At 34.0% G+C, this 22,244-nt stretch overlaps 1 protein-coding gene across 1 annotated transcript in view; it reads right to left on the bottom strand.

The window, feature by feature from the left end:
- Positions 1-22,244, bottom strand: part of LOC133201321 (sortilin-related receptor-like) — a 45,508-nt gene that overhangs the window by 7,883 nt on the left and 15,381 nt on the right. The window contains exons 15-35 of the mRNA XM_061337121.1: positions 20,165-20,400; positions 19,686-19,950; positions 19,360-19,498; positions 17,829-18,053; positions 17,479-17,592; positions 17,171-17,290; positions 15,918-16,046; positions 14,839-15,084; positions 12,571-12,699; positions 11,748-11,924; positions 10,948-11,091; positions 10,627-10,803; positions 10,357-10,468; positions 9,084-9,259; positions 8,842-8,954; positions 8,004-8,120; positions 5,452-5,698; positions 5,038-5,136; positions 4,437-4,537; positions 1,881-2,088; positions 1,012-1,118 (exon numbers count right to left, since the gene is read on the bottom strand). Of these exons, the coding sequence (XP_061193105.1) occupies positions 1,012-1,118; positions 1,881-2,088; positions 4,437-4,537; positions 5,038-5,136; positions 5,452-5,698; positions 8,004-8,120; positions 8,842-8,954; positions 9,084-9,259; positions 10,357-10,468; positions 10,627-10,803; positions 10,948-11,091; positions 11,748-11,924; positions 12,571-12,699; positions 14,839-15,084; positions 15,918-16,046; positions 17,171-17,290; positions 17,479-17,592; positions 17,829-18,053; positions 19,360-19,498; positions 19,686-19,950; positions 20,165-20,400 (3,381 nt within the window). The remainder of the gene's footprint in view (positions 1-1,011; positions 1,119-1,880; positions 2,089-4,436; positions 4,538-5,037; positions 5,137-5,451; positions 5,699-8,003; positions 8,121-8,841; positions 8,955-9,083; positions 9,260-10,356; positions 10,469-10,626; positions 10,804-10,947; positions 11,092-11,747; positions 11,925-12,570; positions 12,700-14,838; positions 15,085-15,917; positions 16,047-17,170; positions 17,291-17,478; positions 17,593-17,828; positions 18,054-19,359; positions 19,499-19,685; positions 19,951-20,164; positions 20,401-22,244) is intronic.

The raw sequence follows: 22,244 nt of genomic DNA, 5'->3' as shown, positions 1-22,244 counted from the left end.
TCTTAATTTCTTTAAAATGAAACACTTTTATATTCTTGAATCATGTAATCAATAATGAAATAATTCTGAAAACGGTCGTAATTAGACGATAAAACGCCCGTAACATAGGGTCTTCGAAGTAAAAATCTCCACTAATTAGATAGGTCACGTGGTACTGAAACATCATAGGTGTCAATGGTCAACTAGAACTCGTAAAGGTCATCCTAAGAAAAAATATACTGAATAGATTTTTATGTTAAATAAATAGACAACACAATATGGCTGGTTAAAATTTTGACATCGGCCATATTCCTTTGATTATGGACCGTCAATCTTTTATGTATGAACCTCTAGCAGAGAGAAAAAACCAGAAAACCAGGGAGAGGTCACCGAAGACGAAGCTGTTGACAACTCGGGACTTCTACTGAATAGAACAAATTACTAAAGTTTAACTTCATATATATTTAAATATAATATTTTATGGTACAGAAAATTCGTGATTGGGCATAAACAATTGTTCTGAATGGAGATAAACACCGTCACGTTTGCAGAAAAAGGCCTCCCTTTCATCTCTCGACCAAGTCCAGGAAATGTGGGGAAAAATTCTTACTAAAACCTTTCTTGTGCACATTTGTGCATTCTAAAGCCACAAATTATATCTTCCTAGCTGTCAATTATCCAATTATCACTTAATTATTTTCTAACAGGTTTAACAGACGCAATTAATGAACCCTTTTGTATACACAATAAGTACTTCACTTGACCAGAATTGACACCTATGACGTCAGAGCAATGGCGCGTAACATCGGCGATCAACATAAGCATATTGAGAAATTCAAACTTTGAATCGCTGAAACATCAAAAATATTAACTTCCTAGCAAAGAATTTTAAATATATGATTTAAATAACATGTGAACTTTGTCATATCAAAAAATTTTGAGACGTGATAAAAACCCTTTAAGTTTACAAAGTATACAGAATCAATGAATGTAATACAAACATTACAAAAGGATATTAGATAAAAAACAAACCACATCTATAAATTCCTCAAAACAAGCAGCTTCCCACGTTAGGTTTCCTGTTGTCTTACTGTTCTTAAGAAACTGAAATTCCACATTCTCAGGCTGGGCACTTTCATCTGAAAAATTAAAAAGAACAAGAGTTCCATTATTGGAAACACACTTTTAGAGAAAGAAAAACTAATTTAGAAAAGCAGGAAATTTATAATTTTCAGGGAACACATTTTCAATTATGAATGATCCAATACTTTTTGTTCTTTTGAAATAAAAAATGTACTTCCTTTGAAATATTAATCTGATAAATATGCATTCTCATGTGATAATTGTTTATTTGTAGTTTTTAAAAATATTTGTAAAGGTACATTTGTATGACATTTGAAAATGTAGAAAACAAGTTCTGTTAAGTCTAATTCCATACAGAAATGTTTTCTTTTATTTCTCAGAAATATCCTGTGAAATTCATTCACTATTAACTCTAATTAATAATTAACACTACTGACTGCTCCCTCCCTAAACTTTTTTGAATCATGAGTTCAAGGTAGAATTACAAGTCGTTAAAGCTAACCGAAGGTCTGTCAAAGGTGCAGAATTAAATTTCAATTAATTTGTTCTTATTGTCTGCACAAGTGTTCATTGTTTGAACAGATTGCTTCATAAACATTGATATCTGCAGTTTGATTCAATCCGAGATATCATTTTTTAATAAACTTATTTTTTTTTCATTCTTCAATTATTTTAAACAAAACTGCTCTTTTTTCTATATTATATATAATGTAATATCATAAAATTTCAAAAACCAAACCTGCACATCAACCTTGATGCCTTCTGTCTATTACTATTTAACTAGTTGTGTTCTACCTTCTTTTATATAAAACTTGTACCTTCTCCAGTGACGAATGTTACGATGTCCGACAAGGGACATAACCCTGGGGAGGTCATGGCGAGCCTAGCTGTGTACGACTCACAAGCTCTCAGTCCCCTCAATGTAGCACTGTTTTTATTGGTTACTGTTATGCTCTTAGCTTTTTTCCTTGGATCAGTGCCAAGTTCAAGGTCACGGGGGTCATAGTCATAAAATACTGTGTAATTCTGAAAGTACAAGTTAGTGATTCTTCTTTTAATGCCAACACTCTACTTAGGGGGATAAGTGTTAATTCATCTTTGCTAGCCAAGAATGACAATCCTCTTCTCTTCTCTTTTCACCTGAGGTATCTAGTGGGGAAGAAAGATGTTTTTTTTGATTTTAAGCTAAAATTAAACAAGAGGCCACAATGTCCACTTGAAAAGAGAAGCAGAGAGTTACCCTTAGCTAGCAAAGATGTTGTTAATTATACTCACTCAAAAACTTGGCTTGCTAGATGGCCATTAGTCAAGATGATCATTTTTAGCATATTCTTGCAATGTACATGTATTTGCAGTATGTGGCCAACTTAGCCTTAATCCTGGGACCTGAACTCGAGACCCAGGGGACATGAATCTCACACAATTTTGGTAAAGAGCTAGCTGTTATTACCATCATACAAACTGATTGCTTGCTACATGTCCTTAAGGAAAGAAGATTTTCAAAGGTGTAATGTTTTTTGATTAAATTATGACTATATTAACCTCATCCTGGGACAAAAAGATTAGAACAAGAATTTCACAATTTTGGTAGCAATCTGCACATTACCGGTATATTCATGCAGAATCTGGCCTGCCACATGTCCAAAAAGACTTTTGAAGATATTGCATAAAATTCAATAGTGTTGCAAAATAAGAGAGCTGCTCATTCTACAAGGGCCAATTGCAAGTGCCACAACACTCACAATGACACTGCTTATCTTGAGAACAAGATTTAAAAAATAAAGGTTTTTATTCCCTCAATATTAATCCTATAAAAAAAAATTGATCCTATATTGTGGCCCTACCCTTCCTATTGGGGTCATGGTTTGAATGAACTCAAATCTACAATACCTGATGATACTTTCATATATTAAATATGATTAATCATGTCCAAATTGTTCTTGAGAAAAAGTTTTTATTTTTCTTTATATTCCAAAACAAACTTTTTATATTTTTCTTGAGGTATAATTTAAATCTCTTGATCTGCACTAAAAATCATCATGATCCCTGGGGTTCTTGAGATTTTTTTTCCTTAGCCCCCACCCTATTCCCATGATTTGAACAAAATTCAATACGCACTATCCCAAAATGCTGGTATATCAATATCACTATCACTTATGTTACTTAAATATTTCTTCCTATATATTCTTATGTTAAACTTTGATCCCTACGGTAGTCCCTTCCTACCCCCCAGGAGCCATAATTTGAGCAAACTTGAATCTGCACTACCTGAGAATGCTTAAATTTAATAATCATGACTTTGCTGTTCTTGAGAAGCTTTTTTTTGTTGCTATAAACCTGATATACAAGCATAATCCCATGTAAAATGTATCCTCTACTGTGGCCTCACCCTACCCCTGATGCAAATGATTTGAACAAACTTGATTCTGTACTACCTGAGGATGGTTGCTCTTTATTATGACTGATAATAACAATGCTGTTCTTACGTAAAAGATTTTAAATTTTTTTCCTATATATTGCCAGGTAAAAGTTCTCCTATCTCCTGATCTCCTATTGTGGATCCACCCTACCCTTGGGGACCAAGTAATAAACAAAATTGAATCTGCACTACTAGACGAAGCTTGGATATTAATATGACTCATTATGACTAAGCCATTTTTGAGAAGAATTTTAAACATATATTCCCAGGTAAAAATTTCATCTATCATTGTGGCCCCATCCTAATCCCATAGGCCCTAGTTTGAACAAATTTGAATCAGCATTACCTGAGGATACTTGAAGAGAAGATGTAATTTTCTTGTGTGTATGTTTTTTTTTTATGTTTACTTCAATAGAAAACTTTGATTACTTATTGTGGTCACACTCCAACCCTGGGGCCATGATTCAAAACAAATTTGAATATACACTATGTCAGAAAGCCTTTATATAAGTTTCATCTTTTCCTGAGAAGAAAATTTTTAAAGATCCCACCAAATTTTCACTATTTCTTAATTATACCCCCTTAAAAGAGAGTGTTGCCCTTCATATGAACAACTTGCATTCCCTTTATCAATGGATGCTTGTGGCAAGTTTGGTTGAAATTGGCCTAGAGGTCTTAAGAAAAAGTAGAAAGAAATGTGAAAAGTTTACAACTACAACTACATCTCTGACAAAGAACAATCATGGCAAATTTGATCAGAAAACCTCACTTGAACCTTTGGCTCAGGTGAGCTAAAAATAGATTGAAATTGGCTAAATATTTCAGAGAAGAAGTTGAAAATGTTCAAAAGTTTATGAATTTGAATGGATCCATGTAGTTCATCTGACTCAGGTGATAACATATAGATATATAAATAAATAAATAAATATATAAAACATATAAATAGTTTACTCACTATAGACGTCTTCTGTTTCATATGTACAGGTTTCCAGCTTATAACAAAGACTGTATTATCTTCCATTGTAGCATTAGAAATCTGCAAATTTGGAGCGGTCCCTACAATAGAGCAATTATTACATGATACATGTAAATCATTTGCTCACAGTGTATTTATTCTATATTTCACCACAAATGGACAGTCTCTAGTTCAACATGACATCCACAATGTAAGCAACAATAGTATTTATTGCATATCATGTCACAACATTGTTTAAAATACATGTACATGTATTTTCCTGAGATTGCATTTTTTTTCTCTTTAATTTTACTCTGACAGCAATAAAAAAAATGTCTATGCTGATTCTGATGTACATGTATATTGTCACAATGTACAGCTGTACTTCACAGTGTGAATACATACATGTACAGCATGTAAATATCTATATAGCACTAATCACAAATTCACAGTCCTATTAAAGTATTTCAAATTTATCATAAGACAAATGAAGTTTGACTGCTATAATATATGACTTTCACTTAAATTTGTATTAACTTGTAGAATAATGTGACTGCAGTGAAACATGGCTGTCATAAGAACAGTATATTTGATACTTTACCATTCGTTATTATCATGATAGGTCTTGACGGTCCATCGCCATGGTTATTGTAGGCAGCCATTTGGAATTCATACTGCGATCCCGGACACAGATTAGTGACTGAAATTTTTAAAAAATTAATGTAAAAAAGATTCTTTTCTTCCTTTCCCAAACTCTCTGAAAGTAACAATACACCCAATTCAGTCAAACAGCTGAACACATGAAAATGTATTTTAAAAAAAAAAAACAACAACAGATTATTACATATATTGTATGTCTTAATATTCAGTTACAGTACTAGTGACTCAACTGTTTTTTTTTGAATTTAATAAATTAAAATGTTATTTATCTTTCAAAAGTCTATATGTCCACTCAGACTCTGCTTTAAATGCTGTAAATATATATCCCATGTACATGTATTAAAGCTTTATTTACTTTTCGCAGAGTCTTTTTGGCCCTTAACATCAACTGTCACAGGAACTTTCATTGCATCATTGTATGTAATCTTGTAGCCCTCAGCCCCCTGTATGGGTTTCCAGTTCAATATTATGGTATAAAAGTCTATCCTCTTGGGTTCTGTAAAAGTCACCATGGTAATGATGCCCCCTTGATCATATATGAGGCCATTTTCAGGTTTTTTTTCCGTTGCTTGTCCTTCTCCAGCTCGATTTACTGCTGTCACCTGACAGAAAATATAAATGCTATATCAAAATGTTATAATTACTTTGAGGTTTGTTTACACTTGACATCATATATTATGTAATTTATAACCTCAAGTACCTGGGGATATATATTTTTTAGACATTGAAAACATTTTGGAACAATTACTTATGCCAAGTCCCAAAAAACCTTCAGATCTGAATGTAGGGAATTTCTCACAGAGTGACAAAAATAAATGTAATACTTAAATCAGGACATTTACAAAAAGCATAGCATTACTTTATAAGATTACATTACCGTCTGTGGTGATTAAAATGTAGACATAGCTAGCCATGAATAATATTCATTACTGTGTAAAATAAACCCTCCTTAGAAGTTGATTAACAAAGAAAGCTAAGTCTTATAAGACTTAAACTGATAATTCACATTTAATAAATAGTAAAATTTTAACTGTTTCTTTCCAACCTGAAAATTCTCTGTATCACCTGTTAAATGTTACATTACAGGAAACATTACTCCAGCCATGTTTTATTTATAAAGCCAAGGGTTCTAGCAATCTGTGCTGCGGAGTCACAGTGTAAGGTCTAATTTTGTTGATGATGTAATATACAACTGTGTGCTTATTTTGCACAATGTACATGTGTATGTAAATATATATTTCCATTTCTATTTGTTTTCTCTGTGATAACTCTTTGAAAGTTAGTTGAGTTGATTTCTTGATCATTCTTATTTGTAAATTTCGCCAAACCAAAGGTTAGGATCTAAGAAGGCCTAATATGCATGTAATTCTCATGCAGCTGTCTTTGTGTATGACTCTAAGTAGGCCTAATATGCATGTAATTCTCGTGCGGCTGTCTTTGACGTCAGTGGGAGGGGACTATTGAAATTGACATGTGAGGCCTCGTGTAATTTATATCTATTAGTCATACATTTTTTAAAATCTAAATTTACAATTTTATTTCACAATGAAATGGAAATATAAGGAATCACTGTCTAGTTAGTAGAGTATGCCAGGGACATCAACGATAGTTGGAAACGTGGGATAAGGCCAAACAAAAAAAATATGTGTGGTTCCGGTTACACTTCCAAAAAGGGTAGGTAGGTAGGGATTTTTTTTTTTTTTTTTTTTTTAACAAAATGATTTTGTTAATTTTTTCTAAATAATACCTATCACTGCTTTGCAAATGGCATTTAGATGTGGTGTGATAATATACTGGTCAATATTGGTAGGGGACACCTACATGCTAGCTTGCTTTGGATTTAACACTATTAAACACTTGCAATATGTTTTGCAAGGAGGCCCTCATTGCTTAAACTAAAACTTAAACTGGAGCCATTGATGGAAATCGGGGGAAATTCTGGAAAAAATACGAAAATTGCCAAAAAAAAGTTTAGGGTCGGGGGTATAAAATAGGGAAGGTCGGGTAACCGGAACCACACATATTTTTTTATTTGGCCTAATTTATGCAAATTACTGTATCCAATGTTTCCAACTATCGTTGATGCCCTGGCATACTCTACTAACAAGACAGTGATTCCTTAATAATATTCTTTCTTCCATGAGAATATGATTAAAATGGTTCCACTTAGAAAATGGTCAGTTTAGCTTCAGATTTGCCAAATTCTGAAGAAGACATGATTGCACCTGTATAAAAATCACGAATGAAACAAATCTAAGTACAAGAATAAGTCTGACAAAGATTTTACAATAAGATATTTAGCAAAATGTACCATTCCTATGGATTGAAATACTGTGATACATAAGGACAATTTTATATATACCTGGAAAGATAATCTTGAGGCAGGATATAATTACAAAGTGAACTTACAGGTAAGTGAATCGGCACTAGGTGTGATGGTGTACAGCATTGTATTACGTAATGTGTTCTCTGGGGAATTCTTGGTTCAGTAAAGGACAAGAGGATAAAAAAATTCTCTTACATGATGTATACTAAATACAAACAAATATAAAATATATGTGCTGCAAATGTTCAATAAGATTTGGAAAATTAAAAGAGAGGAGAATTGTGTATTTTGCTATAGTTTACTTGTGTAGAGATTTTTTTTTTTTGGACAAAGGATCAAAACTGCTGAAGAAGTGGCATTTTGCAAGAATTTCATGTAAGTTTCAAATTCTTATTTGTAACAAAGATAAAAACAGAATTGTGTATTTTTATTCAGTCTATCTGTGTACCAAGTTTTATTGAAATCTAATGATACATTTAATTGAAGGAGGAGAAGCACTTCAAAATTTATTTACAAACAGGTAGACAATCAGATAATGGACATCTTTGGGACTTAGACAAGTGAATCTGAAACTACCTTACCCAAAACTGATATTTCTTCTTGTAGGTCAGCCTGCCGTTGTCAAATAAGAAAGAGTTGCTTCTCCCTGGCACAGTTAAAAAGGAGGTAACATTCTTTTCTGCTGATTTCCAGTATATCTACAAACAAAGGCACAAATACATATTCTCACCATTAAAATTGAAGCTGAAAGGCTAATTAAATTTGATATTACGGTTATCGGGCCCGCTCGCATCCATTTTGTAGTAGCCACATTGCAATTTTTATTGAATTTTCAATAAAATAAAAGGTTGGTAATGCTGAGACTAATTTGGGAGAAAAAATTTTGTGACCTCAAATTCACATAGTTTTGTATACAATTTTCGTTTTTGGTAGCCATTTCATATAGCTGTGTAATCTCTATTGAGATTCTGCTGGGCTAGATATTTGGACTGATGCCCATGGGCGTCAGTCCAAACATCTAGCCCAGCAGCATCTCCATAGAGATTAATAGCTGTGGACCTTGACACCTATTCAATATGGATACTTTGTTCGTGAAAAATGAAAAATATGCATAAATTTGGTAATTTCCTTAGATGTTAAATATATCTACAGAATGACTCCTGTGAAGGCTAACTAAAAAGGAAGAATTTTATAGAAAATTCTAGAATAAAAAATGCCTCCCACATCTAATTTATCGACGATAAGGATAAAAAAAAAAGGCCTCCTGTCTGCATCTGTTTCCAAGAAAATTGGCCTGAGAACCTTAATATCAATTTTACCTAGACCACTTAATTTTCCTATGAAGTTTTAAAACTTGTTTATTTCTTAAATTGTTCCTCTATATACTTCTGCATTGCAATCTTTTAACTTGAAGCTTACTTTGTAACTCTTTATCTCTCCTGGGCCTGATCCAGGTGGGGCAGTCCAGGTCAACTGTACTGTGATATTATCAGAGGCATAATTCACTCTGAAAGAGCCTGGTTTTCTAGGTACTACATTTGAAAAAATAATAAGAATCCTTCATGAATATTTATGTAACTCATTCAGAGAGAGAAATCTCAGAATATACATCTTCACTTCATTTTTACAGTACATATGTACTTAATTATGGGATGACTTACCCTCCTGCAAGGTTGTTACAGTAATTGGTTCCACAGGGAAATGAGTCCTGTTGTCAGGGGTGATGACATAAACAGTGATCACATATGGGGTCAAAGATCGGACATTTTTAATGGTGTAACTATTTCCACTAAGGTTTTCTGTAATATTTTGCCATGTCTTTTCATTCTCCTTTTCTCTGTAAAATTTCCACACTCATTTATCAAAACATCCAGCACAAGAGATCAATCCAAACTAGCAATGTTTTATTTTATTATCCATATTGTTTCAAAAAGAACTGTCAAGATTGAAAAAAAAGTTTAAGTATAATGCAATGTGAAACTTCTTGAATGCATCTCATTAACCTTGCTAGTCAAGAGAATTTGTAATTGAAGTCTCAATGACTTATTCCTAAATATGAACCAGGTAAATATGGAGTTCCCTGCAATTCACAGAATATTAAAATCTTTCAACAAAACTTTATTTTTGCTGCAGAACATATGTATTTTAAAAAAGTAAGAGAAAGAAAGATGTAATAATGTCATTAAACGAGAGGCCCATGGACTACAATGCTCACCTGAGTAACTTTAGACCTGCTGTTCTTCACCAGATTTTTCCTTTTGTAATACTTATTGTGGCCCCACCCTACCCCCAGGGGTCATAATTTGAACAATTTAGAATCTACACTACCATGAAAAGTTCCATATAAATTTCAGCTTTTCAGGCCAGTGGTTATTGGGAAGAAGATTTTTCCTATATATTTCAATGTAAAAATTGATTCCCTATTGTGGCCCCACCCTAAGCCCAGGGACTACAACCTACTCCTGGGGGTCAAGATTTGGAATAATTTAGAATCTTTACTACCTCAGGAAGTTTCCACATAAGTTTCTGCTTTTCTGGCCCAGTGGTTCTTGAGAAGAAGATTTTTAATGACCCCATCCTCTTTTTATCTTTTTTTTTATTACCTCCCCTTGGAAGGGGGCATGGCCCTTAATTTTAACAATTTAAACTCTCTTTTACCTAAGGATGCTTTGTACCAACTTTGGTTAAAATTGCAGCAGTGGTTCTTGAGAAGTTGAAAAAGTTTACAGACGGACAGATGGACAACAGACAAAGGGTGATCAAAAAAAGCTCACTTGAGGCTTTCAGCTCAGGTGAGCTAAAAAAGGCTAATCAGATGAGGTATACCATAAAAATTGCTCTTTAAACACTCTTTCTCAACTCTAAATACTTTTGATATGTCTGTTTTTCTGTTTGACTTATGGCTTATATTGCACTGATAACCCTATAACTTACAAATAAGAGACTTTGTATCGGAATTTCGGATTGGCTTGTTTTGATGGGGGTTGCCAGGTCACAAGAATGTTACCCTCTGTGTCAGGTATTGCCTCCAGATGTGTCACATTTACTGTTAAAAAATACATGCAGTTCATAATTCACTTCACAGAATATTTAATATATGATAAATACTGCTCTAAATATACATTTATTTTACATATTTATTACATTGGAAATGGTCATTTAACTGATTTGTCAGATGAAAAAAAAACTGAATTTATACTGTACATCTTTGTGTGCATAATGTAACAATCAACTGGTCATAGAGGTAACAAGGATTTGTCCAATCACACACTCTCAACCATAGCCCACAGGTCTCCATTCCCTGAGAGTTACATACATAGTAGTTCTTACGAAATTTCTCAAAATTCTCATGTTTAAGCTGATAACAAAGCTCGACTGAAGCTGAAACAGAAACACACAACTGTGTATGTGTACATATACAAAGCTGGTTTTTCTTTCTTCTGAAGGATAACAAAATGCTTAAGTTTGAGAAATATATATCCAAATCTGAAACCATTCAAAATAATACCTTGTCGAGGTATTTACCTGGAGTAGTAGTAGATGTCACCTTACATCCCATCTCATCAGAATGATCCAGGCAGTCATAGCTGCCATCACACACCTTAGACTGAGGCACACAACCAGCCATGTACAAACACTTAAAGTCATTGACAGAACAATGCTCTTTAGCTGAAAGATGAAAGTGAAACTATGGGTAGGGTCACACTTGATTTTGAAGTATATGTAGGAGTACTGTATATCCAACATTTTACACACATTTTATATGTAAAACAAAACAAAATTAGACTGGAAACCAACACCTTAAGGTTGAAATTACAGAAGATTCTCAAGGTTCTGATGACGACCGTCTCTGGTCGAAACCGGTCAACTAAATAATTTCACTTGTGCATTCTCACGAAGTGTTGGTGATCTGTTTATTCCGTTTAGTTTACATTTTATATGTCTTTGTGTGATAAATAATCTAACATTAAACATGTTTGTCTTAAACATGGACAATATCTACATGAAGAGTGTATTTTAATGGTACTAAATGCAAGAATATGGGAAGTACAATAACTTGCTCAAACTTCAGTCAATGTAGTTTTACTGCTAGTAAGCAGTCTATAATGACATTAGTCATGCAATATTCTCTAAACTTGAAGCTTCTTTTTTTTTTTAGAATAATTACATGAATTATCTACCAAAAAATCTTCTTTCTTAATAAACAAAGATAGAATACATGTACATATGTACACATTGAATGGACAATGTACAAAAAATGACATGATTTTTTGAAATATAACACATTAGTATTTTGTAATTTTCTATTTATAACTTTATTGTACCTCTACAATCACTGGCATCTTCATCCTCTCCGTTTTCACAGTCAGTAGCATTGTCACACACCCAGGTCTGAGGGATACACATGGGATAAATAGAGTGACCTTTGTAGCAGTAAAACTGGTTCTCACTACAGCCCGGAGAAGAGGTGGTGGTCATTGCTGGAGTAATTGTTCTATGTCCTACAGAGACAACATGCTTCATTACTTGTACATATCTATTTGAATCTCAAGTATCTCAGGGTAAAATCTCTCCTTATTCTCGAAGGTTATTTCTGATTCCGAGATTCATTATAGGACAATAACTGTAAAAAGCTGTGAAGGAGGCTGGCCATGGCAAAGAAAGCTCATCTGCAGTCACTTTCTTACAGAAAATTGAATTTTAATAAGAACCCTTTTCATGGCCCAGTTTTTATTTGAATGTACACATAACATGTAGATCTACAATACATTGTGTACATGGATGCCTATATATCAGTTCTACAGACTGAAACAGTTTTGTGAATATTTAACTTTGGGTCTATAAAAGATGAGGCAGCCATAAAAGATGCTCTTTTTTCTATTTCTTTCCAAACATCAAGCAACACATAGAATTTTTTTTAGTTATTTTTATAAATACTGAGCTTATCTTACATGTATGTTTACTCAAATGTACATGTACTGTACAATGTCACGTAAATCAAGTAATGAATAGTGTTGAATTTGGTTGTAATTAATCTAGCTTTGGAAAAGTCACAAATTTCATAATTTTGAAAAAGCAAGATAAACAAGCTCACTGAGACAGAAGAGTAATTGTTACAATAGTTACAGATTGTTACGAACTTATTACCGCAGTATATTTCATCTGATCCATCCAGACAGTCTTCGACTCCATCACACCTCTGGCTGTAGTCATAGCAACCACGTCCGTCTGTACAGCGTCGCTGACAGTAGTAAGTAGTGGTTGTCAGAGGTAAGGCTGTAATGAGTAAACAATTATCATAAGCCGAGTATTTACAAAACACTGACTTACTAACACATCTGAAGATACCTTGTGGTACACAGGCCAAACACACCAAAAAAAGAATAATTGCCAAGGTAAAACCTGCAGATAACATTTACTATCATTGACCCTGCACTTCTGATGGCTCCACAGATTGACCATTTGGACGTGGGTTGACTATCTGGTTGCAATGATGTGTAAAATGAGAATACGCTGTTACTATATGAATTTGCCTGAATGTACTTGAAAAAGCTGAAATTCACAAAAACAGTGACCTAGTCAGGTTTTCTATTAGAAAATCATTTAAGATTGACTTAATCTGTAATTGTTATTCTTATAACAGTGTTACTTCCGCAGTTCTGTTGTCTTTCTTCCTTATATCTGTATCAGTATATGAGTGCCTTATCACTAATAAATCATTAATAAATTCTAAATACAGAACAAGCAGACTGATTTCTATTACTTTTCATACAAAAGATACTGTACATGTACTTAAATTGGCACATTCATATAAGCGCGGTAACTGGGTATGGAGTGTTTGGCACAATCATGAATTGGAACTACTAATGTACCGCTTAAATTAAAAAAAAAAATAGAAACATTTTAGTTTTTTTTTTTTTTTTTTAAAAAGTTTATACAATATTGTAAGTATACTCTCACAAATGGTATAATTATCAGTGTTAAATAAACTTGTCCACCTGGCCGAATTGAGCCTTAGGCTAGGTTGAAGTAGATCGCTAATTTTAATTACCTTAATTAAAGCAATTATGCAAACTAAAAATTTATTATCACCCACAAAAGGGTCGTTTAGTAGAGTAAGTTGACAACAGAAGTTTACATAATTATCCATGTACATAGTTCATAGGTGTGGTGAGCAGTAGAGCTGCCTAATTAATTCTATCGGTTGTTGGTGAAATTTTTGTGATAATCAAGCCACATTCTGAATAAAAGCAGTAATGTTAGATTTCTGCAGTAAACCCAAGATTCCAGTTTTTTAAAAATCATTTTTCTTAAAAGAAAGGTGGCCTAATATTACATTTTGAGAAGATAACTCATGATGTTACTAACCTTTACGAGTGCTCCCTCACTACTACATTGTCAAGGAATATAACATGCTGATTGTTTTTTATGAATTATAAACTTCATTTATTGAAATTGGATTAAAAACAATTAAGATTTTACACAGAATCTCACACATGGTGAATATAGGCCATACTTGAATCAGACTCACGATTTTGAACGTTTAATAATGGCAGACTGGATGGTCGGACACTCTACACAGGAGCATAAATTGACAATTAAAGATCACTGTGGTATTCATTTATTAATGGAAATCATAAATTAGCATACTGTTGTCTGCGCCAAAGCCACTAAAATACGAAGTCCACGTTTTAAAGTACACATACAGTATTCTCCTATAAAACCCAAACATCAGACATACAAATACTACACAGGTCTGTAAGTAGCCCAAAACTATATGGGTATTTATGATATGGACAGTCTACAATAATGAATACATGTAACCCTAAACCCTTTGGACATACATACATGGACAAAGCTATAATATATATTGTGCATATATCTCACCAGTGGTAAGAGGGGGTGTTGTGAAGTCTGAAAGGAAAACACTAGACATATGATCAATATGAAAAAATAAAAAATAATATAATTGGATGTTTATGAATACAAAGTCAGTTTATCTGCAAAATGACCTGGATATGGGAACAAGCTGTTGGAAGAATTCCTTAAGACGTTAAAAATCTCCATAGAAAGGCAACTTTTGGTAATGTCTGAATTTATTTAACAGCCAAACCTTTGTTCTTTTTCTGACAATTAATACATGTAGCTGCTCGTTTGACAATTTTATCTTGATCTTACACTTACATATATCAGTGTTTATATAAGATGTGACCTTTTTCTTAAGGTACTGTAGTTTTCATCTACTGTAGTACACTTAAACATTTGTGCATATTATTTTTTCTTTTTGGCAGGTTAACATTTTTTTCTCTGTCAGAAGTTCTTATTTGTTCCCACTTAATGACAAGGGTGCAAATTTTAAAGACTAATTCTCAGAACTACAAAAATATAGTATTTTCTTTTGATTGCAGGACTTACTTGTAAAGGAACAGTTTTTCTCATCGCTGCCGTCTCGGCAATCTGCCTCTCCATCACACACCCAGCTCCGGTAAATACACTGTGACCTGTCTGCACACTCTTGTTTATAGTACGGACAATGACTTTGAGTACAGTTGACCTCGTCAGAGCCGTCCACACAATCATTCTGGCCGTTACAGACGTCGGAGCTCGGAATACACCTCGGCTGATGCATGGCACAGTGAAACTCTTCATCGCTGCAGGTCTCTGAGATTCCAAAGATTAAGTTACTCTATAGTACTGGGTACTATAATTGATAAATTATTGTTCTTCATTGAAAATACAGTTATCCACAAGACATTTTACTGATCATAGATAACTGATCGATTTTGAGATACTAACTAAAGGGTCTTGGTAATTACCTACAATAAATTCATTGTAAATATCAACCTACTTTTAATTTATCAATAAGAACCCTCTATACACTGCACACTAAAGAGTTCTGATTCTGTGGTATTTCTATACAATTAAAGTAATCTGCCCTTTGAACTAAAACAGAATAAATTGAAATCTACAGTACTCAATTTGTAAAGAATTTAAACATTCTCAGCATTTCAAAAGGCCAAGATAAAGTCAATGAACACAATGTTTCCATGTGCTTTCCCCCTATGAATTAACAACAGTGATTTCTATTCACCAATACTCCGCTGTCTTTGAACATTAATGCAGCATATCCTATCTTGAAAATCACATAGATTAGCTCAATATTTACACTTTTATACAGTCATTATACTTCTCCCAATGTCCAAAAAAATTTTCCTTTAGTGTAGAGAGGGTTCGGGTCCTTAAGCATGTCAAATACATGTACAAGTATTAAATACAAGTAAACACATCAAATAAATATGTACTGTGCACATGTATTATACATTCTGATTTTATGTACATGTAATTAGAATAGAATATAATATCATGTACAGAGAGAAAATAATGCTCATATATTAATCTTATATGTACAAAAAAATTGTGCATGCATGAAACCAGTTTACTAACTCTGTAAAAATGTAGTTCAAATAGCGAAATATATAAGAATTGAATCTCACCATTGTATCTACAGTTTTGTTCATCACTGTTGTCATGGCAATCATCATCATGGTCACATGTCCAGTTGAGGGGGATACAGCGACTATTGTCACATGTAAACTGTGTACTCTTGTTACAAGATGGGTAAGCTGTAAAACAAAGATTGTCACACGTAAACTGTGTACTCTTGTTACAAGATGGGTAAGTTGTAAAACAAAGATTGTCACATGTAAACCGTGTACTCTTGTTATAAGATGGATACACTATAAAACAAAGATTGTCACATGTAAACTGTGTACTCTTGTTACAAGATGGGTACACTGTAAAACAAAGAATGTAAACTATGTACTTCTCTTACTATGTTTACAAGACATGTAACCTGTAAACAAAGGTTGTCGCATGTAACATTTGTACTTCTGTAACAAAATGGGTAGTTGTAACAAAGATGTATGATAAAATCACAGGTAAATTTTGAAGTATCCTTACAGAAGAGGACATTGGTAAGTGAAGATTCACAGTAAATTCATAAATGTCCTGAGCACTGTTATCAGACAAGACATAAGCTAAAATGTTTTAAGTACTCTATACAGGGTTATTTTTGCCTCCCCCCCCCCCCCCCCCCCCAGCAAGTGGGTGAATTTAAAACTCGGTGAATTCAATCAGGACTAGTTATCTCTTTTAAAACACTGTGTCTGGGTAAATTTAAAACAAGGTAAAATCATTTGCAGGTATGACTGGGTGAAAATAATGAGAGGAAATAATGAGAGGTGAAAATACTGTGGTATATCCTGTATACAATATAAAGGCAAAACTGAAAATATTACTATAATTACAGGTAGGGAAAGCTGCAAAATGAAGATTTATCATACAAATATCTTGTGTCTTTTTTCAGGTGGAGGGGTCTAAAAAGTAAATATTTACAGCAAAATTAGATGTAAACTCTGTACTGAGGGTTAAGCTGTAAAGTGAAAATTTTCAAATTAACAATCAAAAATCAAATAATTTATTAAGTCCATTGGCTTTTCACTTTCTCCTAATGAATATGGAAATTTTAAATCTTAAGCATGTTCAGGAAATGCTTACATATCGTGCAAAGTTCCTTTAGCTAGTTTTACACTGACCTAGCTGGCATACAGGCATGATGGGATAGTAGAAAAAGGCTTTGTTGATTATAAGTCCTTATGAGTCCATTATAAGATGCATGTACAATTTTGAAACATTTACATCATATCATTTCTGACACGGTTCTTAATCACACAACATCAGAACTTACCACAATTCATTTCATCACTCCCGTCTTCACAGTCATGGTCATGGTCACAACGCCAGCGCTGAGGGATACAATTTCCCCCGGCTTTACATTGGAAATTACCTGCCGTGCACTCCAAGTAAGCTTCAAAGAAAGATTCAATGGATTTAAATATTTGACTTAACACTAATGCCACAATCAAAGTTAATATTTACATATTCAACCACTCTTGATTTGACAGTTCAAAGAAACACTGACTGTTATAATTGTCAATTTTAGAGGACTATTCAGTTATATGTGAATCTATATAAAACGTAACAGTTTCTACATACGACAGTCAAATTCATCTGATCCATCATGGCAGTCATCGTCACGGTCACAGAGCCAGGTAGACGGAATACATCGACCGTTACCGCAGGTAAAGTGGGAGTGTGAGCAGTTAGACACTACAATATATTTTGTTTAGAGTGATTAACAGAGCAAATTACATATAACGCATGCAATATATGCATGCAACATTTCACTAGAATGTATTGAATACAGGTACTTTCAACCTATAATTATGAAATGATAATGTTACACATCAGCAAAGCAATTTTTAAAAGTTCTAAAATGAATTATATAATGACAGTAAAAAATTAAGTTAATCTTCAGGTAACCATGGAGTGAGCATATTTGTTACCTGAAGACCGATTCGAGGGCATACAGACTCCATTAATTTTCATGTCTTTCTCCCCACAGTTGCAGTGTTCTGAGGATCCTGATGTTGTGGGGATCTTGAAGGAGGTTCCGTTACAGGCACAGGTACGGTTCTGTTTGGAAACCTTCACACCTGTTTCATTGAATTGAGGGCGAGGCAGACACAGCTGGGTGCAGGCTCCATTACCATGACTACAGGGGGAGGAGGCTACAACAAAACGTTTATATTTACATAAAACTTTACTAGATATGAGACAGGATTGACCTAGTCACAAGAGACATGTCTTGTAGTAACTTCACTAACTTCATAACTTGTTTTAAATTTTCTAAACAAACAAGAGGCCCATGGGCCACATCGCTCACCTGAGCACAATGGCTAGGAAGAGCACAAATCAATTCAGTATTGAAAAGTTTAAAAGAAGTTGGGGGGGGGACTTGAATTTTAAACTACCTGAGGATCCTTCCATATCAATATAACAAATAGCTTTGCTGTTCTTGAGCAGAAGATTTTAAAAGATTTTTTCATATATTTTTTCCTTTATATTCCTATGTAAAACTTTGATCTCCCATTTTGACCCCACCCTACCCCCGGGGGTCATGATTTGAACAAACTTGAATCTACAATACCTGAGAATGCTTCCATATCAATATGACTAAATATGGCTTTGCTGTTCTTGAGAAGAAGATTTTTCAAGTTTTTTCCTAGTACATATTCCTATGTAAAACTTTTGATCCCCCCTTGTGGCCCCACCCTACCCCGGGGGGTCATGATTAAAACAAACTTGAATCTACACTACCTGAGGATGCTTACATATCAATATGACAAATCATGGCTTTGCTGTTCTTGAGAAGAAGATTTTTAAAGATTTTTTTCTGATGTAATTCTTTGATCCCCCTTTGTGACCCCACCCTTTCCCTGGAGGTCATGATTTGAACAAACTTGAATCTACAATACCTGAGGATGCTTCCATATCAATATGACAAATCATGGCTTTGCTGTTCTTGAGAAGAAGATTTTTCAAGTTTTTTCCTAGTATATATTCCTATGTAAAACTTTGACCCCATATTGTGGCCCCACCCTACCCCCAGGGGTCATGATTTGAACAAAATTGAATCTACACTATATAACAAAGGATTCCTATAAGTTTCAACATTTTTGGGCCAGTGGTTCTTGAGAAGAAGATTTTCAAAATATGCCACAAATTTTCACTATTTCTGAATTATCTTCCTTTGAATGAGGGTGTGGCTCTTCATTTGAACAAACTTGAATCCCCTTCACCCAAGGATGCTTTGTGGCAAGTTTGGTTGAAATTGGCCAAGTGGTTCTGGAGAAGAAGTCGAAAATGTGAAAAGTTTACAGATGGACGGACGAACAGATAGACGGACAGACGGACTACAGACTATGTGATCAGAAAAGCTCACTTGAGCTTTCAGCTCAGGTGAGCTAAAAAGCCTTATACAGTTGTATGCTCTTTGTCAATAGCTTCAGTGGTAATAATGTTTGTATATCTTACAGCTTTGAGATGTGCTGGAGTAGACTTTTAGGTCCCTCACACGATTTATATTGCTAATTATCGGCTTAAAGCCCAGCCCACTGTTTTTGTTTATGGTCAGCACAGCTTTCTTTGTCCAATCAGTCCAGTATAAATTGTTCTAAAGATACGAAATGTTTTATTATAGTTACCAATCAAAGAACTATCACAATAATATAAAATATACGATTAAAATATTTTGATATTAATGTAGAAAACAATGATATATTTTCAACATCATGATAATGAATTAAATATTATTCTCAATCATATTTTTTCATTCAAGCCTGAAACCACAGATGTCAAACCTTGAACACTCCAATGCTATATGGGTGTGGAGTGTAGTAATATCCAGATTTTACTGTATGTGGATTTCTCCCATCAGAATCTGCATAGTATACACCATATCTGTATGCATCGGTCCAGAATATCTTGTCTGAACGGTAGTCAATGGTTATACCATTTGGCCAGTGGACATTCGGACTGGTGACAATGGTTTGGTTGTGCGAACCATCCATCCAAGCACGGACAATTCTGGGGTTTGAAGCTGACCAGTCTGTCCAGTACATGTATCTAGAAGTTAATTTCAAGGACATTGAAAATTTAAATCAGATGATATACAGTGTAATTACGTTGCACAGAAGAAATTGAAGGATACATGCAGTAAACTTGAAATCAACAAAGAAAAACTAAAAGCAACAATTTGTTATTCAAAGGAGACTTTCTATTCAGCAGAGAATACTTTTTAATCTTTAATACACAATAAGAAAGTAGTTTTCTTTAGTACCCAAATCTTGGATCCAAGACCATTGCCCTCGGCCTGTCCAGGTAAGTTGCGTTAAACAGCTCCTTCCTGTACCTGCCATCCTCTCGGGCCACTTCTAGTTTTCGCAATGCAGAATCAATCCAGTACAAATTCTTACTTGTCCAATCAAATGCTAAAGCCTCCACGTTACCAAGGTTCTTGCTTATGACTGGCATAGCTGTCGCTGTATTTGTTGTATTTTCTCCAAAACAGACTTTCTGTAAAGATAAATGTGTAATATATTTCAATTAATAAGATGTAAAATAAGGATCATTAATATCATTGATACATGTATAGTGACCGACTGTTCATAATAAAAAATAATTTAAACAGGCTATACAGTCACACGTGAATGTATATACAATTTTACAAAAAACTAGACGTGTTTGTGAAACACTGATGCCCCCGTATGGCAGCTTATGGTGAAGGTTAAAGTTTCTCAAATGCAAGTCAAAATCCAGGACAAAAGATAAAAAATGTTAAATTTGAAAGCCCTAGCTGCAACTGTTCAAAAGTTATGGCGAAGGTTAAAGTTTTTTAAACGCTGCTAGGATAAGGCTGTCCGAAGAATGTCACAGTGTACCAGCCGTAGTAACTTCTCTGAACTATCTAGATATGACGTCATAATGGCATATGACGTCAAGTCTCTGCAAATTTGAGCAGACATGACGGGGAAAGTGTCATAACTTTTACATTCCTTTCACATCACATGTAGAATTTTTTTTACATTGATTCAGATGTTTAAATCATGTGTCTGGATTTTTGTTCTAAAGCTGTTATGATGGTGAATATTTGCAGTATAATATCGTTATTCCTTCTTCTTGTCTTACATGTACGTATTAAAATAATTACAAAAAAGAATGTGAAATGCTCCCCCTTAAACGTCCGTAGACAGAGTTAGAATTTATAAATTCTATATACATTGGACTGGCACAAGTGAATAATAAGGATTAATTGAAGATATTCTGTGTGAATCTACTAGAGAAATATGTCCTCTAACTGAATTTTGCTGGGGGATTGTATGTAATTTATCCCATTTTGTATAAATTGCGATGAAGAGTGGAAAATGACCCGTTGTATGTGGGTAAGTTGAATTTCTTGTGAAATATTCTCTTACGAAATAAAATTCAGACTTTCCCCCAGCACTTTATATATACCCAAAAATATGTTTAATTGATTTATGTAACAAGCCGTTCACAATAATTTTGTTTTTCACTTGTGCCGATGCGATTTTTGTGCAACATTTAAGAAAATGTATAAGTGTCTGTCACGTGATCAACACAGTCATGAGACATCACAAAAATGCTTTTTTATAATACCTTATTCAACTCTCTTTGCAACTTTACTATGTATGTATACATAGATTACAAATTAAAATCAAAACATATCTTAAAATAAAATAGTATAGATCTAATACACATTAAGCCTTCGGACGGCCTTAACGTAGCTGCGAAAGTAAGTAAAACATCAAAGTCAAGGTCAAAGTTGTTGGTATCCAAAGGAAGGTCTTGTCACAAGGATTACATATGTAAAGTATGAAAGCCCTAGCACCAACCATTCAAAAGTTATGGCCAAGGTTAAAGTTTTTCGAAAGTAGGTCAAACTCCTAGGTCAAGGTCAAAGGGTCAAAGTGGTTGGTATCCAAAGGAAGGTCTTGTCACAAGGATTACATATGTGAAGTATGAAAGCCCTATCACCAACCATTCAAAAATTATGGCCAAGGTTAAAGTTTTTTAAAACTAGGTCAAACTCCTATGTCAAGGTCAAAGGGTCAAAGTGGTTGGTATTCAAAGGAAGGTGATGTCACAAGGATTACATATGTGAAGTATGAAAGCCCTAGCACCAACCATTCAAAAGTTATGGTCAAGGTTAAAGTTTTTCAAAAGTAGGTCAAACTCCTAGGTCAAGGTCAAAAGGTCAAAGTGGTTGGTATCCAAAGGAAGGTGATGTCACAAGGATTACATATGTGAAGTATGAAAGCCCTAGCACCAACCATTCAAAAGTTATGGTCAAGGTTAAAGTTTTTCAAAAGTAGGTCAAACTCCTAGGTCAAGGTCAAAAG

The sequence above is a fragment of the Saccostrea echinata genome, unplaced genomic scaffold, assembly GCF_033153115.1.
Source record: "Saccostrea echinata isolate AGI-Se365-2 ecotype Australia unplaced genomic scaffold, CSIRO_AGI_Sech_v1 ptg000043l, whole genome shotgun sequence".
Taxonomy (NCBI): Eukaryota; Metazoa; Mollusca; class Bivalvia; order Ostreida; family Ostreidae; genus Saccostrea; species Saccostrea echinata.
The sequence above is the reverse complement of the archived record's forward strand: the minus strand, read 5'-3'. Positions and strand labels throughout refer to the sequence as shown.